The 26,330-nt window shown below is 47.3% G+C and overlaps 1 protein-coding gene across 6 annotated transcripts in view; it reads left to right on the top strand.

Moving 5' to 3' along the window:
- LOC147117722 (doublecortin domain-containing protein 2-like) overlaps positions 1–26,330 on the top strand; it is a 365,165-nt gene that overhangs the window by 72,325 nt on the left and 266,510 nt on the right. For 4 of the 6 annotated variants that reach the window (XM_085988936.1, XM_085988938.1, XM_085988935.1 and 1 more), the window contains exons 3-4: positions 5,900–5,976; positions 11,568–11,699. In XM_085988936.1, coding sequence (XP_085845062.1) covers positions 5,900–5,976; positions 11,568–11,699 — 209 coding nt within the window. Of the gene's footprint in view, positions 1–5,899; positions 5,977–8,701; positions 8,815–11,567; positions 11,700–26,330 lie in introns of all 6 variants that reach the window. The other 2 variants (XM_085988940.1, XM_085988939.1) reach the window with 2 other exon arrangements.

Here is a 26,330-nt window from a genome sequence, read left to right as displayed (position 1 = left end):
AGATCTCGGGGCCTACCAGACCAGCAATGGGAAACAGTGCTTCCGGATGCATTGCACTCTATACGGTCCCTGCTTTCTACAGCCACAAATACTACACCTCATGAGCGGTTCTTTGGATTCCAGCGTCGCTCATCTCATGGGACATCACTCCCGTCATGGCTAACTACTCCTGGACCTGTATTACTCCGAAGATACGTTCGGACGTCTAAAAATGACCCTCTTGTAGATGAGGTCGAACTAACCGATGCCAACCCCACCTATGCAAACATACGATATTCCGACGGCCGAGAATCTACCGTATCATTACGGGATCTGGCTCCCTGCCCACCAGGACCTAGTGGGACATCGGGTGATGGCATTTCACCAGGAAACTCTTGGGACCTATCGGGTACCCCTCTCCAGGATCCTGATCGGACACCAACTAGCTTGGTGCCGGTAGAACCCCGTGCTCAAGGTTGCGACCCTCCCAGTACCGCGCATGAAAGTACTGATCCGCCACAGACCAGCTCTGCACCTCCCTCTGAACAGAGGCAGTCCGACTTTGAACCTATTGGGGCTCGTACTCGAAGCCATGATCTCCCCGACCCTTCACAGGGCAATCCAGGCCACACAGACTCTGACCAATGGCCAACCGCATGTAAGCGGACCAGCGACCCTCTACGACGGGAATCCAAACGGGTGCGACTCTTCCTTGTTCGGCGGCTGCGAACCAAAAGGTAGACCACAGCCTCCTAATCCTGCAGGAGGGAAGAATGTGATAAAAATGATAACATCCGGGAAGTTATGTCATCACTTCCTGTGAACTATGAACTATGAACTGTGTACATACCTCACTTCCTGTCATATGTCACTTCCTGTTGGACTGGTATAAATACTGGTCTGTTCAGTATTGTAAGAGGCTTCTACCAGAGGCATGGTAAAGACCTCTCTTGTATATAGTGTGTTTATAAGTTACTTAAAGCTTACTTTAAAGTTACTTGATGGTAAGTCTCCTTTTTCTTACATCAGACGCCTTCTCCCCTAACCGCTCCGCAACGTGGACGCCACAACCTTGGGTCATGGGACCGCCACCTTCAACTGCTGCTGCGATGTCCAAGGCACAGAAATGTTATTTTTGTGGCCAGGCAAAACACCCCAGAGCACGCTGCCCGGCGAGAAACGCTACCTGCTCCGGCTGCGGGAAGAAAGGACACTATGTCAGCGCCTGCAAAGGTAAAACCGTTAATGCCAGCAGCGCCGCGTGCGAACCGTGGGGGCAGCCAGCTTGTCTACCATCTTGGGCTCCCCCAGCCGCGTGGGGATCGGGACCATGGGCGCCGCCATTTTGTCCGCCATCTCGGACGTCTCCAACTTCAACCACGGGGGACCCGGACTCAACCACCGCCTCATCTGATGACCACATCGACAGGGGCTCATCCTTTATGAGCGACGAACTCCGGCAGTACCTGCTCTCGAGAGGTATCGCTATAAGCAGGACCACCAGCTACAACCCCCGGGGGAATGGCCAGGTGGAAAGGGAGAATGTGATGGTCTGGAAGGCAGTCCTTTTAAACTTGAAATCTAAGGGCCTTCCGACCTCTCGCTGGCAGGAAGTCCTTCCTGCGGCGCTCCATTCCATTCGGTCACTGCTCTGTACAGCCACCAATGCTACCCCTCACGAGAGAATGTTCTCCTTCCCCAGGAAGTCCACATCGGGGATCTCGTTACCGACCTGGCTGACTTCTCCAGGACCCGTCCTATTGCGGAAGCACGTGAGGTCCCATAAGACGGACCCCCTGGTCGAGAGGGTGAGCCTCCTCCATGCCAACCCTCAGTATGCTTACGTGGTGTACCCGGACGGGCGGGAGGACACAGTCTCCATACGAGACCTCGCACCTTTGGGTGCTCCCGAAACACCTCCCTCGCCACGCACCACTACCCACGCCTACCCCCAGTACGCTTACGTAGCGTACTCGGACGGGCGGGAGGACACAGCCCCCACACGAGATCTCGCACCTTTGGGTGCCCCTGAAACACTACCATTGCCATCCACCACTACCCACAACCCAACCCCGCTAGACGGCATGCCGCAGCCCCAGGACCCGTCATTGACCACCCAACCACCCAATGAGACGCCAGATTCAACGTTGGATGCTGCACCATCACCGCCGCCAGCACGACGATCAGGACGGCATACAAGGCCACCTGATAGACTTACTTACACGAACCTTTAGTACACTTCACCCCGCCGGACTCAATTTTAAACAAGGGGTGAATGTGGTAAACCACTGTTATTGTTATTCACTGTTGTTGTTGTTGCGCACTGTTGTACCTATGCATGCCTCAACATGTCTCGGCTGGCTCCACCCACAGGCCCAGGTATAAAGGTGATTGACCTGCAGCCCCCTGCCTTCTTGGAACCCAGTCAACCACGAGAGGCATGCTCTGTTCTTTGCTAATAAAAGCCTTTAGTTACTCTCCTAACTCTCCGTCTTTTATGAGTAATTGATAGCACATCAATAGCACCCTGGGATCTTTTATACCCAACTGAGAGGGCAGACAGGGTCTCGGTTTAATGCCTCATCCAAAAGATGGCACCTCAGACATGGCAGCACTCCCTCAGAACTGCACTAGAAGTTTCGGCCTAGATTATGTGCTCCAGTCTCTGGAGTGGGGCTTTAACGCACAACCTTTTGGCTCAGGTGAGAGTGCTGCCACTGAATCATGGTTGACACTTGCAATTTAAACTTAATTCTCTTTAAAAAGGTAGCTGTGTTAATTTAACATTGCAAAATATAAAAACTTACTCTCCCTACAAACTGGTGTCTCCTCAGTTGTGTCTCTGTCCAGCTCTCTCGCTGTACTTGCAGAAGATCAGCTGGTAAACAGCATTTTTGCCTCAAATTACCACAAAAAAAAGTTAGAGCATCAGAATGAGGTAAATCATGAATTCGATGTAAAAAAAAAACCAGTTATTACTTTAAAAAAAAATGCTTTTCCTGGGAGGGCATTGTTTAAAGTTTCTTTTGTGTCACATGTAACATGATATAAATACTGTAACTGCTTGAATAAAGTACCAACTTCAGGAAAGGTTATGTTCTTTATGCTTTATTTTTATGCTTCACGTCTAATGCAGAAACAAATGATTTGCAGCTACTGTCGTTGTCCTAGAAATGATTTCTTAAGAGTTCTTGTTCTCAGTAATTTTCCATTTGTGTTGTTGGGGCTTAAAACAGCATGCTGTATGAATGGCCCCTTGTGCTGTCAATCATAAAAATTAATTGTAAAGCTTGTACACTAATGCATGCTGGCAGCTGTAGCCTTTTACCTTGAATCTCTTCAACTGATGGTGATGGGTCTAAGAACCTGCATTAAAATTAACTTCTGGCTCAGGGTTCTGAAATAGGCATATCCCTCCAATAGAAAATATTGTAACAGGCATTTGAAGTATGGCAAATGCTGTTTTTAGGTAATAATAATCATCATGTAAATGTATGTTTTTGTCTTCATTTTGTTACAAAATTTATTTCTAGTAGTTTGTGTTCAACTTAGTTGAGAATTCAAGATGCTGATAAATGCAAGTTCTTTCAATCTAGTTGTGTGTCTGTACCATTCTAACTGGATATATGTGTAAGAAATTGTGATTTTTGTGCTAGGTTAAACTATGTCTAAGAGTTAACAGGGTTTCACACAAGGGGTTAAATGCCAGTAATTTGGAAGAACAAAAACAGTCTTTTGGAACCCGATATTTGAACAAGAATGGGTGTTTCAGGGTGAAATTGCTGCGGGTGATGCTATTCAATGCTTTAATACTCTTGTCTCAAACGGTTCCATTAAAATAACGGAGGTGTTTGATATGGGCATGTTAAACATTTGTTATGATATTATCGTGCTCCATTCAAGGGAAGAAAAGTTTTGTTCAGGAGGAAGGAAAAAGGCTGAGTTCATCATGCAGTATCATTAACTTTGTTCATTAATTGACCCAAGATCTTTGAACTAGAGCATTATTACTTCAGTCATTGATCCAAAATGACCAAATGGGTGCAGTAACGGAGGATGGCTGGTGTTCATGGAACCGCTTCCCACCTTGAGTGCACAGAACTGAAGGGAGAATTTTTTAAATAAATAAACTTTGCAACAGCTGCTTGTTGCTCACTAACTGCTGGTTGCCCGAGTGATGGGTTATTTTGCAAGCTCTGATATCTAAACTGTAGCTCTCATTTTCAAATGAAATATATTATTATATTGCGAGAAACAAACTTGCAGTAAGGTCAAAGTTGACAAAGTAGTTAATGTAAAGTGCTTTAAAACAGTTTATGTAACAAACAGAAGCATAAAGAAAATATAAAATAATAGATAATGAAGGGTGAATTGTGTGTGTTACCTTGAAAGGGCTTGGTCCTCGGTAGGTATATGTGAAAGGCCCAAAACCAATATATTTCTGCAATACATTTGCAGACCGGCGTGTATTTGCCTTAATATATACAAGGTGCAATACTTAACATATTTACTTGAGCCTGGCAAAAAATGATTGCAATCATTTCTCAAAAGGATTGGTCTCATTGATGTTGGTGATAAAGAGCTGATTCAGTACAGACTGTGTCCTTTGGCTGATGTTATTACAGTGTGTCAACACCACTATTCTCAGCTAATTAAATGGAGGAGCCCTGTAAATATAAATTTTGATTCAAGTGCCTTTAACTTAAATTACTCTCATGTATTTAATTTTTTTTTTCTCGGTTATTTCTTAACAATCACGAGTGGCTTGGATGCCATAATGTAGTCATTGTGAAGCCAGTGAATGAATGTTAATCATGTGACATCTTTGAGGACCATCAATTAATTCTCAATCATTTGATTGCAGAACTGAATGACATGATTTTGTTTCTCCTCCCTTGGAGAACGTAGCCTAGAAATTTGGCCGATTTAAACGTCGTCCTAAGCCTCCAATATGGTGGGCAGGAAGCACATGCTGATTATGCGTTGGAAGTGCCATCTAGGTACAGGCCAAAGAAATCAGTGTGCAGTGCTCATGCCCGAAACAGATGTTTGACTCTTTGCATATGTAAATATGGGGCTTAACGCCTGTTTGAGGCCCACACTGCGAGATAGTTTTGCATGCGACCTATTATTATCCTTTTCTATTATCCTTCCTCGCTTATGAGGGCCGCTGCTAGCGTCGCGGCGGCCCGATCTCCAACCATGCTTCACTGGGCGAGCTGCCTCTTCTCCATAATGGAAATGACGCCTGAGGCTCAATATCTGTACCTTTAGTCGTGTAATCCACATTCTATGTGCTCTGGCATCAAAATGCTCTCCCCCACCCCCTCCTCCACAGATTGTTGCAGTGATACTAGGTAGGTTCTTGGCGTATTAATGGAGAATATAGCATATAGGTCTTGGCTTCGTGTAGATTGTATTGTTCATATATCATCTGTTTAATAGACAGAAGGAAGCTTTTCAAGATTAAATGACATTTTATATGTATTTTATTGGAGTGACTGCTGCCAACGAACTGGAAGCTGTGCAGAAGCGTACTGCGCATTCCAACAACTGGAAGCCTGATGTTTCTGCTTTTTAAAAACCGAGCACGCTAACGAGCCCACTCCCTTCCTGGATTTTTCACCAGCCTGCTCCCTTCCTGGCTTATATTAACGAGCCCGCTCCCTTCCTGGATTTTGCTCACGAGCCCGCTCCCTTCCTGGCTTTTAATTTTTTTTTTAACGCGCCAGCTCCCATGACGAACTGGAAGCGTGCATGCGCAGAATGCTTCCTGTTTGTTGGCAGCAGTCGCATCCATATTTTATACCATTTTTGTAGCCACAGGGAGCGAATGACAAACTGTGAAGGTCTTGGATTCTAAATGAAAGGCCTGAATCTCACTAACGTAACAGATGCTACTCATATTTTCTTCATTCAGATCAAGCCTGTTGCTCACAGCCGGATAATAGCATCAGCAAGATTTAGAAAGCCTACTCAAGAGCCATGCACTATTTGGTGAGTACAGAACAGACTGTTTTGGAGGTGTAGATTTAGTTTGAATAATACTGCATAGAATTACCATGCCGTACAGACTGACAGGGCACAGATGGATTGACTGTGCCAAAACCATTCAGATTTTTCACTATTCTGTAGTTTGTGGTATTGGGTTGACTCGAGCACTGAACTTGATATCCAGATATCAATTGTCGTAATTTACATTTGTTTACAGAAATCTGGTAGTAGCCAGTTTTGAATTCGTTGGGATTCAGGTTGGTGTTTTGAATGGTGTGTACTCTGTGTTAAGTGCCGCTTTTGAGTCCTTGCTGTCCTAGCTGAGGCTCTCCTACCTGCACCTTCTGCCCCAGTTAGACCAGCATTTTGATGACCCTAAACCTGAAGACTGAATGTATCCAAATGTTCAATCCCAACACCAACCCAGTGAACAATTGGAGTGGCACAGTGACTTCAGTTCCACGATGCCTCTGAGAGGAGAGTGTGCCTCAGTGATAAAAATAGTCTCTGCTCTATTTTGATTATAAATGTAGCTCATTGGTTTGAAAAAGCACTGCTTGGAAAGAAGGGCTAAAAGGGTTAAACTATGAGGACAGCTTGCATAAGACTAGGCTTGTATTCCTTTGAGTATAGAAGATTAAGGGGTGAGCTAATTGAGGTGCTTAAGATGATTAAAGGAGTTGATAAGTTAGGTAGAGAGAAACTATTTCCTCTGGTCGGGTGAGTCCGGAACATGGGGACATAATCTTAAAATTAGAGCTAGGCCGTTCAGGGGTTATGTCAGGAAGCACTTCTTCACACAAAGGCTAGTGGAAATCTGGAAAACTCTTCCCCCAAAAAGCTGCTGAGGCTAGGCCAAGTGAAAATTTCAAAACAGTAATTGATAGATTTTTGTTAGGCAAAGGTATTAAGGGATATGGAACCAAGGCAGGTAGATGGAGTTGAGATACAGATCAGCCACGATCTAATTGAATGGCAGAACAGACTCGAGGGGCTGAATGGCCTACTCATGTTCTTATTAGGGCACCGTTGGAGAAGAGGAAATCAATAAGTTAACACAGTGACTATCGCTACTTTTACTTTTTAAGTCAAAGGTAGATGCCTGCTACTTGTGGGATTCGAAGAATAACACTTTTCCTCATCCCTAACAATGTTGACAAAGCTCAGTTGAAAAGAGGCACTGACTTCCATATTATTTCTCAAGTACAGTCAATTCAGTCAGTATATGCTAAGAAGATTTCAAATTATCCAGCAATTTGAATTAAGTAATGTAAACACAAAGTGGGGATTTAGGGCTCAAAATTTGAATTTTCAGATAGTTTGAATTAAATGACTGAATTAAGTGGATATAATATTTTGGATTTGCCCTGTTCTAAACTGGAAGTTGTATAAATCATGTTGGATTTCGGCAACAATGAATGAGAAAGTATGTGCTTGTAGTCAAGTTTAGTAAGAATAATTTGTTTGAAAAATGATTTCTCCATTAAAGGGGAAGAAAAGTGAAAGGTCTAGGGGGGAGAAGTTTTTGGTTTCAAGTATCCCCCCCCCACCCCTCCATTGTCTATATGAAGGAAAAATCACAGAAAAAGTTAGTGCTTTTTAAAACTTCATTATGTGCTGTGTCCATAGATCCACCATTTCCAAATGTTTTACCTCTTGATCTGCTCCAGGGCAGTGGTTCTCAAACTTTCTTAGTTAAAGGACCCCTTTTCAAATCGATTAGTAACCACGGACCCCCAATCTAAATTATAATCCTCATAATATGAAAGTGCTACATGTGAAGAGTGTTTTAATAATGCTTTTAAAGAAACAGGTATTTACTTACAGATATCAGTGAGATGGGTGTGCCTCCTTCTCACACCAATTCTGGGCACTCTGCAGCAACAGATGGCCACTATTAGCTACTTAGTGCTGGACAATTTTTAAAGCTGTCAGCAGGCTGGTCAAGGTGAATGAGGGTACGAGCTCCCGTGCACATGCTGGGATGCTGCTGGAAGCTTGACTCACCGCCATACTGTCCCACTGGCATGTTCTGTAACCGCTGCACTGTGGGATTGTACGTGTTTATGTGAACACGTTCAGGCACGTGTTTGAAGGCGCTCTGATCACGTGTCGGGTGGAGGGCACAGGGTCGCGGCGCCAGGGAGAGGAATCGGCTCGACCGGCAGGGAGTGCTCATTGCAAAGTGAGTGAGAGCTGTGGGCCTCTGAGGAGCCGGGCCCAGAATAATTCGCAAATGAATCGGTGTCGGTTTTATAAAAAGGAGCAGGCTTGAAATGACCTCCAGTCACGGACCCCTTTGAAAGTCCCTCCGGACCCCAGTTTGAGAAACACTGCTCTCGGGTTCTCACTGACGTGATGGAATTCCCTACATCCTGAATAGCTACTTTCATTTTACTAGATTTTAAAGCTGCCTGAGAACAAAAAGTCCTCCCCTTTGACTTCTCTAAATTACGGGTGTGTGCATTTTTATCCTGTCACTTTCTCTGTGATACTTTAATGACTTTGCAGCAGTGGTGGTAACATAGAGCAATGAGAAGGCACTGATGTTAAACAAAACTATGCATCTAGTCTACATTTATCAATGACTCCAAGTCAATTAAAAACTTCTACTTGGACGTACCGTTAATCTAATGGAAATGCACATTATAGGAACCTATAGGATTTTATTTTGGGTCTCACAATATCCACTGTTTTGTGTGCAACTCGGTTCCTCTCCGTTTACCAGGTCACTGCCTCTTTTCAGGACCTGTTTTTCAGATTTGTTGACTACATACGTCTCAACCAAGAGTTTACCAAACGAACGACATCACCACTTCCACAACGAATTCCTTCTGCTGCGCCTGTATCCGATTACATAATATTTTCTTAAATAATACTGTACAGAGATCTTTGAACAGGGGAATACAATATTTCTGAAATGGTTTTATTTTTATCTGCAGACAGTAAGGGGGTATATTAACACTTAGAAACGGGTGGGTTTGGTTCGGATGGGAGGTTAAAAATCTGAAACAGGAACCCAACTCGCTTCAAACCCACCCACTTCGGTTTTAACGGAGGCAGGACGAGAAGCAGGCGACCAATCCACTCGCAGGAGGTGGGTTGGTCATTTAAATATTTTAATGAGGCTGCGTGCCTTCATTTTAACAGTGATTCTATTTTTAATCACAGCTGGCCGGGTTTCCCAGGCCTCGGGAAACCCGGGAGGTGAAAGGAGGTGAGAAGCATTGAATACATAAGGTTAAATGCCTTTACAGCATTGCTTGTGGGCCAGGAGGAGCAGGAGTGTTTCCTCCAGGCCCAACAAGCTACCCAATAAACCTAGTTCTCCACCCCTCCCGCCCCGCCTCTGCAATCTGTCTGCTTCCCCCCCACCCTCCGCCCCCCCCCCACTGCAATTGGCGCCCCCACCCCCTGTGATCAGAACCCCCCCAAGATCTCTCCCACCTCCCCACTAGACCTACCTGCTCTCAGACTAGCTCGGCTGCAGGGTTGTGCTGCAGGATTTCAGGCTAGCTGTGGGCGGGAAGCCTATAGGAAAAAAATTTAAAAATGTTCTGTAGTTTAAAAACTGCAGGACGTTTGGAAAACTCATACTTCCGGGCTCCCAGCCCTCTCCCTACTTCTGAGCTAATATCCAGCTAAGATGTCACTTTCTATATCTTCTAGCACACAGTAGAGAATGTTTGGCCCCGATTTTCTGGCCGCCGTCGGGCGGCTTTTCATGCGGCCGGGGGCCGAAAATCGGCGAAAAAGCGGGTCAGGACCCCCCCCACTGCCTGATTCCCCGCTCTGTCCGACTTTCGGACTGCCATTTCCCCGCACCCCGCTTCAATCTCGGCCGCCGCTGGCGGGACTGGTCGTCGGAGCACTAACAAGCAATTATCTGTTTGTTGAAGTTGATTTTTCCCGTGCCGTTGCGACTTTGGGGCTTTCCCCACCTGAAACCCGCCTGCGGGGAACCCCGCTGCTGAGAGCTGGTATGAAGCTTGCTAGCTGTCAGCTGCAGGTAAGGAGAAGCTGCGTTTTAAAGGGCCAGCACTTGTATGTTGAAGGACCTTGTTGCAGGTTTGGGGCTATTTCTTCAAGGCTTAGGCACAGCTGTGGAAGGTTGGAGCCTCACACACTTCTCCAATGTGATCTCCTGGGAAGCCCCTCTCACCACCCTCACTCAGCGCTTCCTCAGCGGAGGCATCTACGAGAAGCGTGGGACACCTTTTTTTCCTTCCCTTCTTGCCATTAGAGGATCTCCAGCAGCAGAGGTGGCAGCAGCAGAACCAGGAACAGCATGATGAGCACCAGGAGCACCAGGCTGCTGCTCACTCACCTGAAGCTGCACAGGCCAGAAGGGGCCAGCGTTTGGAAGTGGCTTGAGAGCACCTTGCTGCGCTTTAGGGGGCCATGGGGACCCGTATCTGCACTGGCAGTCCTACTCCGAAGGACTTCCATGAGGATTTGGTTTCTCTGTTCAACAGATGGCCAACGCTCCTCAAGAGATGTCATTCTCTTATGTGCACTCACCATGTTTTCCGTACCCTGGCGAGTTATCTCCTTCATGGAGGTTGCCAACCTTTCCATGGTGATGCGTTCATGCGCCAATGACTCCACAAAAGCTCTGCTCATGGTCGCTATGGACTCCTCCATTCGCTCCACACTCGCAGCGACCCTGGAGACAAAACCTGCCAGAGACTCCTGCATCTGTGCATGGAGATCCATCACCTCTTCTCTTGCGGATGGACCCAGAGGCAGAGGGTCGACATGCAGCGCAGCTGAGCTGAGCTGGCAGAGTCCTGCGCCCTCCGACACGGACTCTCCACTGCTGTCTCTGTCTCCAGAATCTGCTGAGGCTCACTTGTGAGCTGTGAAACACCAGGTGACAACACTACTCTATGTCCCAAAGGTCCCCCCGAGGTGTGAGTGTCTGCGCTGGTGCTAGGTTCTTCTGGTGACTCCCAGCGAGTTGGAATGTGCTGACACCTGCATCCATGCAGCATTGGTCTCAGTGGGAGGCCTCTTCCTCCCTGACCTAGGGAAGAGGACCTCCCTGTGGGCCCTAACCCCATCCAAAAATGCCTGCAGTGAAGCCTCGTCGAATTTGGAGGCAGCTTGGGGTCTGGCACTGCCCACAGCTGCTGCAGGCTCCTCTGCCATCCTGTGTGGTTCGTTTGGAAGCCTTCAGAGGATGCAGTGCTTACTATGGACCTTGAAAGCAGCACGAATGATGACATCATACTGTGGGGCTTTCTGACTCGAATTGGACAATTAGCAAGGCTTCCCACATGCTGGGAATTAATTGGCCACTTGAGGGAAAATTGCGTGGAGCCGGCTGACACTTTTTTATGTGTGTCAGAAACCCCACATTCGGAGAAATCCGACCATTCCCCACACAAGCCGAAAATCGGGGCCTTTGTTTTTATGGGCCAATAATAGACATCCTTCGGGGAAAAGAAAATTGCAAATTGTTTGGGGGGGGGGGGGGCGTTGGGTGGGAAAAAAGAGATGAAAGTCCGCCATATATTTTGTAGCACAAAGTTGTAACACTGAGTGATTTCCCCTTCTGTTTAAATGTCTTGACTATCTGTTTTCATTCACAGTGTGATTGCTAATGGAAACCTCTTAAACCCAGCAATCCGGCTGCTGATTCCTAAGAGAACACTGGGCCAGTGGGAACAGGTCCTTTCCAGCATCACCGAGAAAGTGAACCTTAGAACTGGAGCCGTAAGAAAGTAAGTTCTGCACAGAATAACCGTTGAATGCACTGATGTTGAAGCCTATTGGTAGTTGGAACATGGTTGATTCATCAGTGATGTGAAATTGCACCACGTTGTTTGACTGAAGAATTGGACTTTCTTCGCCCCTGTGGTTGCTACCTCAGTTGGGAAGTTGTGATTAAGCTTTTTGTTTTCAACAACAATGAGTTGTCGATAAGGGGTGAATGTGGTGAGCGATATTTAGCGCAAGTGAGGCAAATTGCAAACCCGTTTAAACAACTGGAACAATGCTTATTCTTACAAGTTGCAAGCATCAGAATAGGTCCTGGGTTTTAAGCCAAACTGAGTGGTGGATCTTGACTGTGCGATAGTGTAAAATGGGTGTTCGCGAGTCGGCAGCCCGTTTAACATCTCTCTCGATTTTTATTTCTATTGAACTCTATTGGGTGCTATAACACCATTGTACAAAGTCAGGATCTACCCCGTTGACTCTCCTAATGGGGGTCATTTTAATTTTTATTGCCAGAAGAGCCAGCAGCCTGTTTTACATTGAAGTCAATGGAAACGAAAATCGGGCAAGGTGTAAAAGGGGCTGCCAATTCGCTATTGTTGTGTATGTACCTTTTAAGAGCAGAACTGATTCTATACTGCAGTACCGGCAGTGACCACCCCTGTAAATAAAGCCACAGCAGGCTTCTGTACGTCAGTCTTAAGTTACCCTCTGTTCAGTAAATACCTGTTATTATTGTTCTCCTGCAGTCCGTGTATTATTTATACTCGGACACTACATTGGCGACGAACAGGTTCGAACTCACCTGCAGCACTGCATCACCTTACGGGGATCTTTCCCTGAGAAGAAGCTTTTGGAGGTCGAAGTCAGAACAACAGGCGTCGACCACGGGCAACCGCCCAAGGATCCATCGGAGTTCGGAGAGTTGCAGGAGAGGCTGTGGAGAGCTGGGCTTGGCTCCCCAGTCAAGGTGTTCCAGCGAATCGTGCTGGTAGCGGGTAGTGCGCTGACCCTTCTGGACTGCGGCGGGCTCGAGCTCGATCGAGCGGCTCTGCAAAGGGGCCGTGCAGCGTCGTCTGGAGGAAAAAAGAGAGAGAGAGGGTGGAGCGCACAGGGCAAGGTCGGTGCTCAAGAACCGGGCAGCGTAGCGAAAATAAAACAAGGGGAAGGAAAAGTGAGATGCGCTGAAGCCGCGGGTCGCCGCCATTACCTTGCAGAACGCTAGGAGCAGCGTGGCAGCAAGGGGAAGAAGGAAAAGCGCGGGAGGTGCCATTTTATTCCATTGGGGAAGAAGGAAAAGCGCGGGAGGCGCCATTTTAATCCATTGGTGAAGAAGGAAAAACGCGGGAGGCGCCATTTTAATCCATTGGTGAAGAAGGAAAAACGCGGGAGGCGCCATTTTAAATCACCCAAGATGCCGAAAAGTGGCAGTATCACTGCTTTCGACAACGAGGTAGAAGACGGGACCACGTATGTGGAAAGAATTGAAGTGTACTGCAAGGCAAATGAGGTGGCCGATGGAAAGAAGGCGTCGGTATTATTAAATTTGATGGGCGCGAGAACGTACGGCCTATTGCGGAATTTAATTACCCCGGCTAAACCAATGGAGAAAAGTTTTGAAGAAATTGTTAATATCTTACAGGAACACCTAAACCCTACACCACTGCTGATAGCAGAAAGATTCAAGTTCCATAAAAGAAACCAGCACAAAGATGAGAGCAATGCTGACTATCTTACGGAACTACGCAAGTTATCGAAGCACTGCCAGTTCGGAGCAGGACTGGCAGACACCTTACGGGATAAGTTTGTCTGCGGGCTCCAGAGTGAAGGAACCCAGAAACGACTACTTTCGGAAAAGGACCTGACGCTAGAACAGGCTTTCAGCGTGGCAGTATCCTACGAAGCAGCAACACGGGGAGCTGCGGAAGTACAACAGAAACCACAAGAATACAGCGCTAACGAAATGGCGTATGGAGCAGAAAAGTGCTATCGCTGCGGCAGAACAACCCATGATCAGAAGGACTGCTGGTTTAAGGACAAAGTATGCAGGCAATGTGGGAAAATGGGACACATAGCAAGAGTCTGCAGGTCGGGAAAGAAAACCAACACTACAAGAACTACTAAGGAAAAGTACAAGAAAGTAAAGAAATTGACAGACAGTAGTTCGGAAGATCAGGAGAGTGATAAGGACTCTGGGAGCAGGAGACTAAGTTGTCTAAAGTTACACAACGTGATCGCAAAGGAGGATCACCGAACCATTTGGGTCACCCTCATGATAGCAGGGTCCCAAGTAAAGATGGAATTGGACACAGGATCAGCCCTAACTGTCATGAATCGACGAGACTATGAGCGGCTATTCTCACACATACCCTTGAAGGACACGTCCATTGTATTGAAGACATACACGGGGCAAAAAGTCAACCCCAGAGGAAAAATAAGGGTGCCAGTTGAATACAACAGCAAGGAAACACAGAAACTGTATCTATATATACTACCAGATGGAGGACCACCATTATTGGGACATGAATGGATCCGAAAAATACAATTGGATTGGCATTCCATTCAGGCGCTAACTGTGACCTATAAAAAGGATGATTCGTCACACCTGGACGACTGTCAAAGATTCTAACTGACGCGAAAGAGGGGTTCCAACAAAGACTTGGGACTCTAAAAGGAGTAACGGCAATGATAAAAATCGAAGATAACGCAAACCCAAATTTTTTTTACCTTACACGATCCGCCCAGCCGTTGAAGCAGAGCTGGAGAGTCTGGAGCGTTCGGGTGTGCTGTCCAAGGTGGACTGGAGCGAGTGGGCCACACCCATCGTTCCTGTAATGAAGAAATCATTGAGCAGCACGCCTGGGGAACCGAAGAAGGTTCGCATCTGTGGGGACTTCAAGGTAACTGTGAACCCAGTCCTGCACACAGTACAATATCCACTTCCACGGATAGAAGATATTTTCGCCTCACTATCTGGAGGGAAACGCTTTACAAGGATTGATCTGGCCCAAGCGTATCTACAAATGGAGGTGGAAGAAGCATCTAGGAAATACCTCACGAGAAACACTCACAAAGGCCTTTACCAGTACAATCGACTGGTATTCGGGGTAGCATCAGCCCCGGCTATTTGGCAGAGGGCGATGTAACAAGTCCTGCGAGGGATCCCGGGGACGCAGTGTTATTTGGACGACATCCTGGTTACAGGCGAAAATGACAGTGAACACCTTGCCAACCTGGAGCAGGTGCTCACGAGATTACAGGAATATGGGCTACGAACCAACCGCCCCAAATGCGAGTTCTTCAGGAGACAAATCTCGTATTGTGGCCACATGATTGATGAGGAAGGGTTGCATAAGTCGCCGGACAAGATTGAGGCTGTAGTCAAGGCTCCAGCACCGGAAAATGTGTCGCAACTGAGGTCGTTCCTCGGGTTGGTGAACTACTACCATAAGTTCTTGCCGAATTTATCTACAATTCTGCACCCACTGAACGCCCTGCTGCAAACTGGAGTAACATGAAAATGGAGTGATGAGTGTAAGCGTGCCTTTCAGAAATGTAAATGCCTAATCACTTCAAAAGAAGTATTGGCCCACTACAATCCAACACTACCGATTCGGTTAGCATATGATGCGTCTCCCTGTGGCATCGGAGCGGTGCTGTCACAGAAATTCCTTGATGGTTCAGAGAGGCCAATAGCCTTTGCGTTGCGCTCGTTAACCTCAGCCGAGCGTAACTACGCCCAGATTGACAGGGAGGCCCTCAGCCTGGTGTGGGGGGTGAAGAAGTTCCATCACTATCTGCACGGGCAGAAATTCACCCTACTGACTGATCATCAGCCCCTGGTCTCCATTTTTAACCCAAAGAAGGACGTTCCGGTGATGACGGCGCAACGGCTGCAAAGATGGTCACTTTTGCTAGGGGCACATCAGTACGACATAGAGTACAAGGGTACGAAACAGCATGGAAACGCTGATGGGCTGTCGCAGCTACTGTTGCCTACGGTAGAGGAAGCACCGGCAGTGGACCCTGTTGAGATATTCCATGCGACCATAGTCGAATGTCTACCTGTTACAAACTGAAGTATAGAAAAGGAAACCCGAAATGACCCAACGCTCTCTCGGGTCTATGATTTGACGGTGAAGGGATGGCCAGCACATGGCGACTCACTGTTGCCAGCATTCTCGCCAAGGAGAGAACAGCTGTCAGTGTGCCGGGGGACCTTGATGTGTGGATCCCGAGTGGTAATTCCACCCAAGTTGAGAGATAGAGTGCTCAATGAGCTTCATGAGGGTCATCTGGGAGGGGTGAAAATGAAGAGCCTAGCCAGGGCGTTTGTGTGGTGGCCGGGAATCGATAAAGAAATCGAGGATATGATCAAGAGATGCACAGGATGCCAGAAGGTCCAAAACGCTCCACCACAGGCCCCGCTACATCCATGGGAGTGGCCCTCATCTCCATGGCAACGGATACACATTGATTTTGCTGGTCCATTTATGGACTCGATGTTCCTAATCGCTGTGGACGCCCATTCGAAATGGCCAGAGGTCATCAAAATGTCCTCCACCACCACGGAGAAAACTATTGCAGTCCTATGGACCATCTTCGCCAGGAATGGCTTGCCAGAACAGATTTGCTCCAACAATGAGGAATAATGGGGTGAAACATTACATATCTGCCCCATATCATCCAGCCACAAATGGATTGGCTGAGAGGTTTGTTCAGACCTTAATAAAGGCAATGAATAATGACGACATACCACTACAACACAAGGTGGATAATTTCTTGTTTGCTTGCAGTCACCAACCAAACTCCAGCCATAATGTTCTTCAACCGAAGGCTAAGATGTCGCCTGGATTTGCTCAAACCAAACATAAGACGAGATGTTGAGGATAAGCAATTCCAGCACATCAATGAGAAGCCAACCAGGAGCTTCAAGATAGGGCAACCAGTCTTGGCCCGCGACTACCGAACAGAAAAATGGCAGCCAGGAATGATATGCACACAGCAGGGACCACTAATGTACACAGTGAACGTTGGAGAGAGCATCATGAGATGCCATGCTGACCAGATTCTAGAGTCACAGGAACAAGCCAAAGCCATACCACGAGCAGGTGCACCTGGTAATCAACCCGAAGTACAGATTGCGTCTACCTCAGAAGCAGTGGTATTGGAAGCTGCCGAACCAACCAATGACCATGAACCAGAATCAACTCCGCTGCCAGAACAGGATACTCGAGAAAGACGCTATCCAGTCAGGATCAGGAAGCCTCCTCAAAGACTGAACTTATAAATGATTATTTCAGTTGATGTATATAGTACAGAGAAAATTGTAATTGTAATTAGTTATTATTTAGTTGTTAAATGAATGTTATGTACTGTTTATCTAAAAGGGGAGGAATTGTTGTGTATGTACCTTTAAGAGAAGAACTGATTCTATACTGCAGTACCTGCAGTGAGCACCCCTGTATATAAAGCCATAGCAGGCTTCTGTACGTCAGTCTTAAGTTACCCTCTGTTCAGTAAATACCTGTTATTATTGTTCTCCTGCAGTCCGTGTATTATTTATACTCGGACACTACAGCTATCGCAGGTTTTTCGCAGGCAGTGAAAGTTACAATTACCCCCAAATGGGTGGTGTTCACCAGGTGCAAAGTGGAGTGGATGTATAACAGCAACGACCTGTAGCAGCAGCAGTGGAGTGTGATGAATTGGCGATACATTCAGAGAAAATGTAACAAGCAGCTGGCGATGCAAGTCATGATAGCAACTTGTTTCGTCTTTCAGTTTTGTTTTGCCACGTTTGATTAATTCGAAAACAATAAAGAATATAAAGGTGTGGGGTAGATCACAAGCTGGATTACAGTGACCGGATTTCACTTTGGTTCAAGCCTCAATTTGTGTTCTGTTGATCTGCGGCACAACTTTGTGAAATGCATTCAGTCCCAGTGCAAAAAAACATGAAATTGCACTTGCATTTGCTCAATAAGGAAACGCACTTTTATAATCAAAGATGATGTTTATGTATCCTGCAGAGAATGCATTACTTTTTATAAAGTTGACAGTGAACATTACAGCATAGGTTTTCGCTCTGGGAATTCCAAACTCATTAGATTTCTGTCTGTCATAAAATATTTGATTCTTTTTTTCTTTCCCTTTATTTGCTGACTCGCCAGCACATAATTTCTGTTGCTGAATGATTTCCGCAGCAATAGTCCTGCTTTCCTTTGGTTCGTTGATGCTCTTGTTTGGAGGCTAGGTCAGAGGGTTCCCAGGGGTGTCGCGCTATTTGCAGGGTGTGCCCCACAGAAAAGTCACATTATAAAATGGTGCTGCAATCCCCGTTATTTAAAACAAGTAGTTCCTTATTTATTCAAGCTTTATATACAGTGGAATGTTATGGAAACTACTGGAAAACTGCCTTTGAGGAATTTTACTCTCACATAGGAGCCAAGCAAACATTTGCTTGTATATCATAGAAGTTTACGGCAAAGACGGAGGCCATTTGGCGCATCGTGTCCGCACCCGCCCAAAAAGAGCTATCTACCCTAATCCCACTATCCAGCTCTTGGTCTGTAGCTTTGTAAGTTATGGTACTTCAAGTGCAAATCCAAGTACTTTTTAAATGCGCTGAGGGTTTCTGCCTCTATCACCCTTTCAGGCAGTGAGTTCCAGACCCCTACCACCTTTCTCCGGATTGAATTCCATTTGCCACTTTTCTGCCCACCTGACCAGTCCATCAATAACTTCCTGCAGTCTACAGCTTTCTTCCTCATTATCAACCACACTGCCAATTTTTGTATCATCTGCAAACTTCTTAATTATGCCCCCTACATTGAAGTCTAAATCATTGATGTATACCACAAAAAGCAAGGGACCTAGTACTGAGCCTTGCGGAACCCCACTGGAAACAGCTTTCCAATCACAAACACCCGTCGACCCTTTGCTTCCTGCCACTGAGCCAATTTTGGATACAACTTGCCACTTTCCCTTGGATCCCATGGGCTTTTACTTTTCTGACCAGTCTGTCATGTGGGACCTTGTCAAAAGCCTTGCTAAAATCCTTGTAGACTACATCAATCGCACTACCCTCATCGACCCTCCTTGTTACCTCTTCAAAGTTCAACCAAGTTAGTCAAACAAGACCTTCCCATAACAAATCTTTAATAACCTCTTTAATGCCTCTGTCAAAGAAGAAAGATGCATTTATGTAGCGCCTTTCATGACCTCCGGACATCCCAAAGTGCTTTACAGCCAATGAAGTAATTTTGAAGTGTAGTCACTGATGGAACGTAGGAAATAAGAACATAAGAAATAGGAGCAGGAGTAGGCCAATCGGCCCCTCGAGCCTGCTCTGCCATTCAATAAGATCATGGCTGATCTGATCCTAACCGCCAATCTACTATCACAGAACCATCTCCTGAATCTAACAGAATTAGACACACGAAATAGGAGCAGGATCAGGCTACACGGCCCCTGGGCCCGCTCCGCTACCCACAGGGCCATGTCCGATCCGAACCTAGACTCATGTCCAAATTCCTGCCCGCTCCCCGTAACCCTTAATTCCCTTTACTTCTAGGAAACTGTCTATTTCTGTTTTAAATTTATGTAATGATTTAGCTTCTACAGCTTTTTGGGGCAGCATATTCCATGGACCTACCACCCTCTGAGTGAAGTAGTTCCTCCTCATCTCAGTTTTGAAAGAGCAGCCCCTTATTCTAAGACTATGCCCCCTAGTTCTAGTTTCACCCATCATCGGGAACATCCTCCCCGCATCCACCCGATCCAACCCCTTCACAATCTTATATGTTTCAATAAGATCGCCTCTCATTCTTCTGAACTCCAATGAGTAGAGTCCCAATCTACTCAACCTCTCCTCATATGTCCATCCCCTCATCCCCGGGATTAACCGAGTGAACCTTCTTTGTACTGACTCGAGAGCAAGTATGTCTTTTCTTAAGTATGGACACCAAAACTGTATGCAGTATTCCAGGTGCGGTCTCACCAATACCTTGTACAACTGAAGCAATACCTCCCTATTTTTATATTCTATCCCCCTAGCAATGAAAGCCAACATTCCATTGGCCTTCTTAATCACTTGCTGCACCTGCATACTAACCTTTTGAGTTTCGTGCACCAGGACCCCCAGATCCCTTTGTACTTCAGTACTTTCCAGTTTCTTGCCATTAAGATAATAACTTGCTCTACGATTTTTCCTGCCAAAGTGCATAACCTCTCACTTTCCAGTATTGTATTCCATCTGCCAAATCTCTGTCCACTTACTTAGCCTGTCAATGTCCCCTTGCAGGTTTTTTATGTCCTCCTCACTCACTACTTTCCCTCCCATCTTAGTATCATCTGCAAACTTTGATATGTTGCACTCGGTCCCCTCCTCCAAATCATTAATATAGATTGTAAAGAGTTGGGGACCCAGCACTGACCCCTGCGGAACACCACTAGTTACTGATTGCCAGTCTGAGAATGAACCATTTATCCCAACTCTCTGCCTTCTGTTAGATAGCCAATCCTCTATCCATGCCAGAATATTACCCCCAATCCCGTGATTTTTTATCTTAAGCAATAATCTTTTGTGTGGCACCTTGTCAAATGCCTTTTGGAAGTCTAAATACACTACGTCCACTGGTTCCCCTTTATCCACCCTATATGTTACTTCCTCAAAGAACTCCAGCAAATTTGTCAAACATGACTTCCCCTTCATAAAACCATGCTGACTTTGTCCTATTAAATTATGATTATCCAAATGTCCTGTTACTGTCTCCTTAATAATGGACTCCAAAATTTTACCTACCACAGATGTTAGGCTAACTGGTCTATAGTTTCCAGCCTTCTGTCTACTGCCCTTTTTAAATAAGGGTGTTACATTAGCAGTTTTCCAGTCTGCCGGGACCTTTGCTGAGTCCAGGGAGTTTTGGAAAATTATTACTAATGCATCCACAATCCCTACCGCCACTTCCCTCAAGACCCTAGGATGTAAGCCATCAGGTCCAGGTGATTTATCCGCCTTGAGTCCCATTATTTTACCGAGTACCACTTCCTTAGTGATTTTGATCGTGTTTAGCTCCTCCCCCCCCCCCCCCCCCTATAGCCCCCCGTTTGTCTAGTGTTGGGATATTCTTAGTGTCCTCTACTGTAAAGAAATGCAGCAGCAAATTTGCACACAGTAAATATTGACCAGGACACTGGGAGAACTCCTCTGCTCCTCTTCGAAATAGTGCCAGGGGATCTTTTAAGTCAATCTGAGAGGGTGGACGTGGCGGAACTCCGACAGTGCGGCAGTACTGGAGTGTCAGCTTGGATTTTTGTGCTCAAGTCTCTGAAGTGGGACTTGAAACCACAACCTTCTGACTCCGAGGTGAGACTACTAAGAATAAATAGCCCAGCATGCAGGGAACCAATGGCACCATTGGCTGCTTTTATTATTGGTGTCAGTGGGGTGCTTGCACCGCCAGTTCCTGAAACATGGGTCTTGCTCAGTGTAAGAAATTGAACATTGTGAAGACCGAAGCCACAAACTCCATTCCCTAGCCACCAATTCCATTCCCCTCCCTGGCCACTCTCTGGTTGAACCAGATTGTTTGCTACCTCAGCATCCTATTGTACCCATAGCTGAATGTCTGACCCCATATCCTCTCCATCACCAAGACCGCTTACTTCTACCTTTTGTAATATCACCCGTCTCCGTCCCTATCTCGGTCCATCTGCTGCTGAAATCTCCATCTTCCACCCTCCATAAACTTAAGCTCATCAAAAACTCTGTTACTTGTATCCCAACTCGTGCCAATTCCTGTTCACCCATCATCACCCCTGTGTTCACTAACCTACATTGGCTCCTGGTCCACCAATGCTTTTGATTTTAAAATTCTCATCTCTGTGTTCAAATCGTTTCATGGCCTCACCACTCCCTATCTCTGTAACCTCCTCCAGCCCCACAACCCTCTCAGAACTCTGCGTTCCTTCAGTTCTGGCTTCCTGTGCATCTCCCACTTCCTTCACCCCACCATTGGCGATCGTGCCAACAGCCGTCTAGGCCCTAAGCTCTGGAACTTCCTCCGTAAACCCCTCCGCTTCTTCACCTCTCTGTTGTTGTTGGATTAGCTAAATCCAGCTGCAGGGAAGAACTTGTAAGAAGTGTGTTTACCTATTGGTTGGATTCGGGGAATCTAGCAGGTTTCCATTGGGGCTGTCGTCGGCTGCAAAGGACCTTCAATTAAGTAACTGGTGGTGCCAACCCTACCAGTATAAAAGGGAGCTACAAGTACTGGGGACTAGCAGAGAGTGGGGTTTACCCAACCTCGTGATCCTGGTAAAACACTCACTTGGGCCTATTTTAATTGGACCAATATGCTTGACATGGAGTTGCGGCAGTGTCGCCCAACAAGAGTCAGCACAGACAAATGCCCCTTTAAGGGCATCGCTAATATAATAAACAAACATATATGGTCCAATCAAACTAAAAGATGACAAAATAAGCAACAAAGTCCCAACAAAACCAAAAAGAATTTTGCCAACTAAATAATAATGTTAATATCAGTGTCTATAAAACACACTTCCCTGCGGTGCCCACCGGTCATGGAAGGAATGCGCAAGGGATAAATCTGGGTTCTCTCACGTGAAAATCCGTTAAAACTGATTACTCCTGTAACCTTTTAGCTTAATGTGACCATTGTCATTAATTGAATTAATGTGAAAAGATGAAAATCCCTGGTGGCAGAAGGGTGAAAACTGATTAGCAATCGGGTCTCCACGTTTGGCACCAGAGCCCAGCTTTCTGGAGACTAGCAGCCGCCAATGCACATGAAAAACAGGAGAGCTGAGCACGGAGGTCGTTTTCCTGAGACCGGAATGAGAAAAGGGTAGAGTAAAAGCGCCTCTTGGTCAGTTGTTTTGGAGACAGAAATGTGTTCAAACCTTGCTTGGTTGCTATGCACTGAAATAATACTGTTTTGTGAACCCAAAATAGTGCTAAACAGTGTAGCCATTGTAGTTAACCGTTCCATGGTGCTTTCGCCCGCATCGTTGGAGGGGGGAGTGAGATAAATTAGCAGGTTTATGAACTGGCTTCAAGCTTTCACACCCCCTTAAAGAATACCTCAAATGATTCTCCAATGTAGTCATTGAGAACCTTTTAATGGGTCATTTGTTTTAGTCCTGTTTGTTTTTAGAGCGCAGTAATCTAATTTTATTTTAACTTGAGTAAAACATCAAGAATGAAAAGCCTATTGTACTGCACTGCCGGACCTCCAAATTCCGGTGGCCACTTTTTAATTAATCTAGTATTCAGAAATAGATAATGGATTAATTTTTTTTCCAAATTGCATAACATTTGCAGCTGAACAACTTGCTGAGAAATATTTAGTGACAATTCAGGAAAACTACAGGTCCTTGTGTAGCGGTTGTTGGTTGGGTGGTCGGTTTGGCCCAGGCCTGACCCAGTGGACATTTTCGAGGCATCCCCACACTCCCACTTAGTTCTGACACTGGGATCCTACCAGGCAGCTTGATGTGCCTCAATAATTCCGAGACTCGAAGGTAGCAGAACAAAACAAGGCTTTTATTAACTTAGAATGAAACACGTAAGCGAGAGAGATGTCGTCCTTCTGGACATTGGGGCTAGACTGAAAGCTAGCTTACAAACGGGGCCAGGTATGGGCGGAGCCCTACACACAGCACATTCCAGTATACAATACAGCACATTCCAGTACACAATACAATGAGGTCTGGGGGAAGGGAAATGACACTGAAACCGATCTCAGTCACAGGCAGTGATGAATGGAAATATTTCATCACATTCACCCCTTCTATAGATTTAGTCTGTTCGGGGGTTTGATAGTCCTCTGCGACCGACGTGGCTGTTGCGGTGCCGCGGGTGTCGGCTGGGTGTCCCCGGTAGCCTCCTGGGTCTCTGCCGGGGGTGCCGCCAGGGTTGTTGAAGGGGTAGTTGGTGGGGGTGCCGTTGGTCGGTGTTCTTCCGGGGGTGATGAAAGAGTAGTGGGTGGGTAAGAGTTGCTGTGATCGTCGTTGCCGCTATTGCCGTGGTTGTTGTCGATGCCGGCTGGGGCGACGTCTTTTATGGACACGGTGTCCTCCCTTCCGTCGGCATGCCGGACATTTGCGTATTGGGGGTTGGCGTGGAGTAGGTGTACTGGCTCCACGAGAGGGTCCGTCTTGTGGCCCCTCACATGCCTTCGCACGAGTACCGGACCTGGGGTGGAGAGCCATGACGGCATGGATACGCCTGAGGTGGATTTCCGGGGAAAGACAAACATTCGTTCATGAGGCGTGGTATTAGTGGCCGTACACAATAGCGACCGTATCGAATGGAGCACATCCGAGGACTTCCTGCCAGCGGGAGATAGGGAGGCCCTTGGTCCTTAGAGCTAGAGTGACTGCTTTCCATACTGTCCCGTTCTCTCGCTCCACTTGGCCGTTACCCCGGGGGTTGTAGCTGGTGGTACGGCTCGTGGCGATCCCCCTGGGCAGCATGTACTGGCGTAGCTCTTCACTCATGAAGGACGCCCCCCTATCCGTATGGATGTAGCTCGGCATACCGAACAGGCAGAACAGGCTGTTGAGGCATTTAATGACCGTGGCGCTGGTCATGTCTGGGCAGGGGAAGGCGAATGGGAACCGGGAGTATTCGTCCACAATGTTCAGGAAGTAAACATTGCGGTCGACGGACGGGAGGGGGCCCTTGAAATCTAAGCTGAGCCGCTCAAAGGGCCGTGTAGCTTTGATTAAGTGGGCTCTATCTGGGCGGTAGAACCGAGGCTTGCACTCAGCGCAAGTGCGGCAGTTCCTGGTCAGGGACCGAACTTCCTCAATCGAGTAGGGTAAGTTACGGGACTTTATGAAGTGGAACAGCCGCGTGACCCCTGGGTGGCAGAGGTCGTTGTGGAGGGTCTGTAGCCGATCCCCGGTGGCGCTGGCACACATCCCTCGTGAGAGGGCGTCAGGGGATTCGTTAAGGGCCCCTGGCCGGTAAATGATGTCGTACTCGAAGGTGGAGAGCTCGATCCGCCACCTAAGAATCTTATCATTTTTAATCTTCCCCCTCCGTTTATTATTGAACGTAAACGCTACCGACCGCTGGTCGGTAAGTAGGGTGAAGCGTTTGCCGGCTAGGTAGTGGCGCCAGTGGCGCACTGCCTCCACGATGGCTTGGGCCTCCTTTTCCACAGAGGAGTGTCTGATCTCGGGCCCTTGGAGGGTCCTCGAGAAGAAAGCTACGGGCCGCCCCGCCTGGTTGAGGGTGGCCGCCAAGGCGAAGTCAGACGCATCACTTTCCACTTGAAATGGAGTGTTCTCGTCCACTGCCTGTAGCGTGGCCCGCTCAATATCCTGCTTAATGCTTTTGAAGGCGGCGTGGGCCTCAGCAGAGAGCGGGAAAGAGGATGCTTTCAAGAGGGGGCGGGCTTTGTCGGAGTAGTTGGGGACCCATTGGGAATAATAAGAAAATAACCCCAGGCACCTTTTCAGGGCTTTGGGAGTGTTGGGCAGGGGCAGCTCCCGTAGGGGGCGCAATCGGTCGGGGTCTGGTCCGATTTCCCCATTCTCCACCACGCTGCCGAGTATGCAGAGGCGCGTGGTGCTGTAAACGCACTTGTCCTCGTTGTAGGTGAGGTTGAGTTTTTGTGCGGTTTTCAGGAACCTCTCGAGGTTCGAGTCGTGATCCTGCTGGTTGTGACCGCAGATGGTGACGTTGTCGAGGTAGGGGAAGGTTGCCTGCAAGTGGTGGTCATCGACCATGCGGTCCATCTCCCTCTGGAAGACCGAGACCCCATTCGTCACCCCAAAGGGGACTCTGAGGAATTGGTAGATGCGTCCGTTCGCCTCGAAGGCGGTGTACGGGCGGTCCTCTGGTCTGATAGGGAGCTGGTGGTACGCTGACTTGAGGTCGATGGTGGAGAACACCCGGTATTGGGCGATTTGGTTCACCATTTCTGATATGCGGGGCAGCGGGTAGGCGTCTAGTAGGGTGTACCTGTTGATCGTTTGACTATAGTCGATCACCATCCGTTTCTTCTCGCTACCCCTTACCACTACCACTTGGGCGCGCCACGGGCTGTTGCTGTGTTCAATAATGCGCTCTTTCAGGAGCCTGTCTACCTCGGTCGCGATAAACCGCCTGTCCTCCCAGCTGTACCTCCTGCTTTTGGTCGCTATTGGCCGGCAGTTAGGGGTAAGGTTCGCGAATAGCGAAGGCGGCTTTACCTTCAGGGTAGCCAGACCGCACACTGTGAGGGGCGGCTGGGACCCACCGTACTTGAGCGTGATGCTTTGGTGGTTGCACTGGAAATCCAGGCCCAAGATCACGCTCGCACATAGGTTCTTCATGATTAATACTTTAAAATTATCATATACAGTTCCGTTAACGCACAATTGTACCGTGCAGTAACCCAGAATGGTCGATGTCTGGGTTTTGTCAGCCATAGAGATGGTACCCTGAGTAGGGACCACCTTTAGGGAGGGTTGTTGTGCCAGTTCTGGGTGGATAAAGCTCTCCGTGCTTCCACTGTCAATTAAGCATTTAACCCGGCACCCGTTTACCTCGATGTCCACCATTGATCTGGATAGCGGGTGCGGCCTGGTCTGGTCCACTGTGACCGATGCCACTGTAG

Source organism: Somniosus microcephalus, chromosome 5 (assembly GCF_052327205.1).
Source record: "Somniosus microcephalus isolate GS21.2 chromosome 5, FLI_Smic_1.0, whole genome shotgun sequence".
NCBI classification, from domain to species: domain Eukaryota; kingdom Metazoa; phylum Chordata; class Chondrichthyes; order Squaliformes; family Somniosidae; genus Somniosus; species Somniosus microcephalus.
The sequence above is the reverse complement of the archived record's forward strand: the minus strand, read 5'-3'. Positions and strand labels throughout refer to the sequence as shown.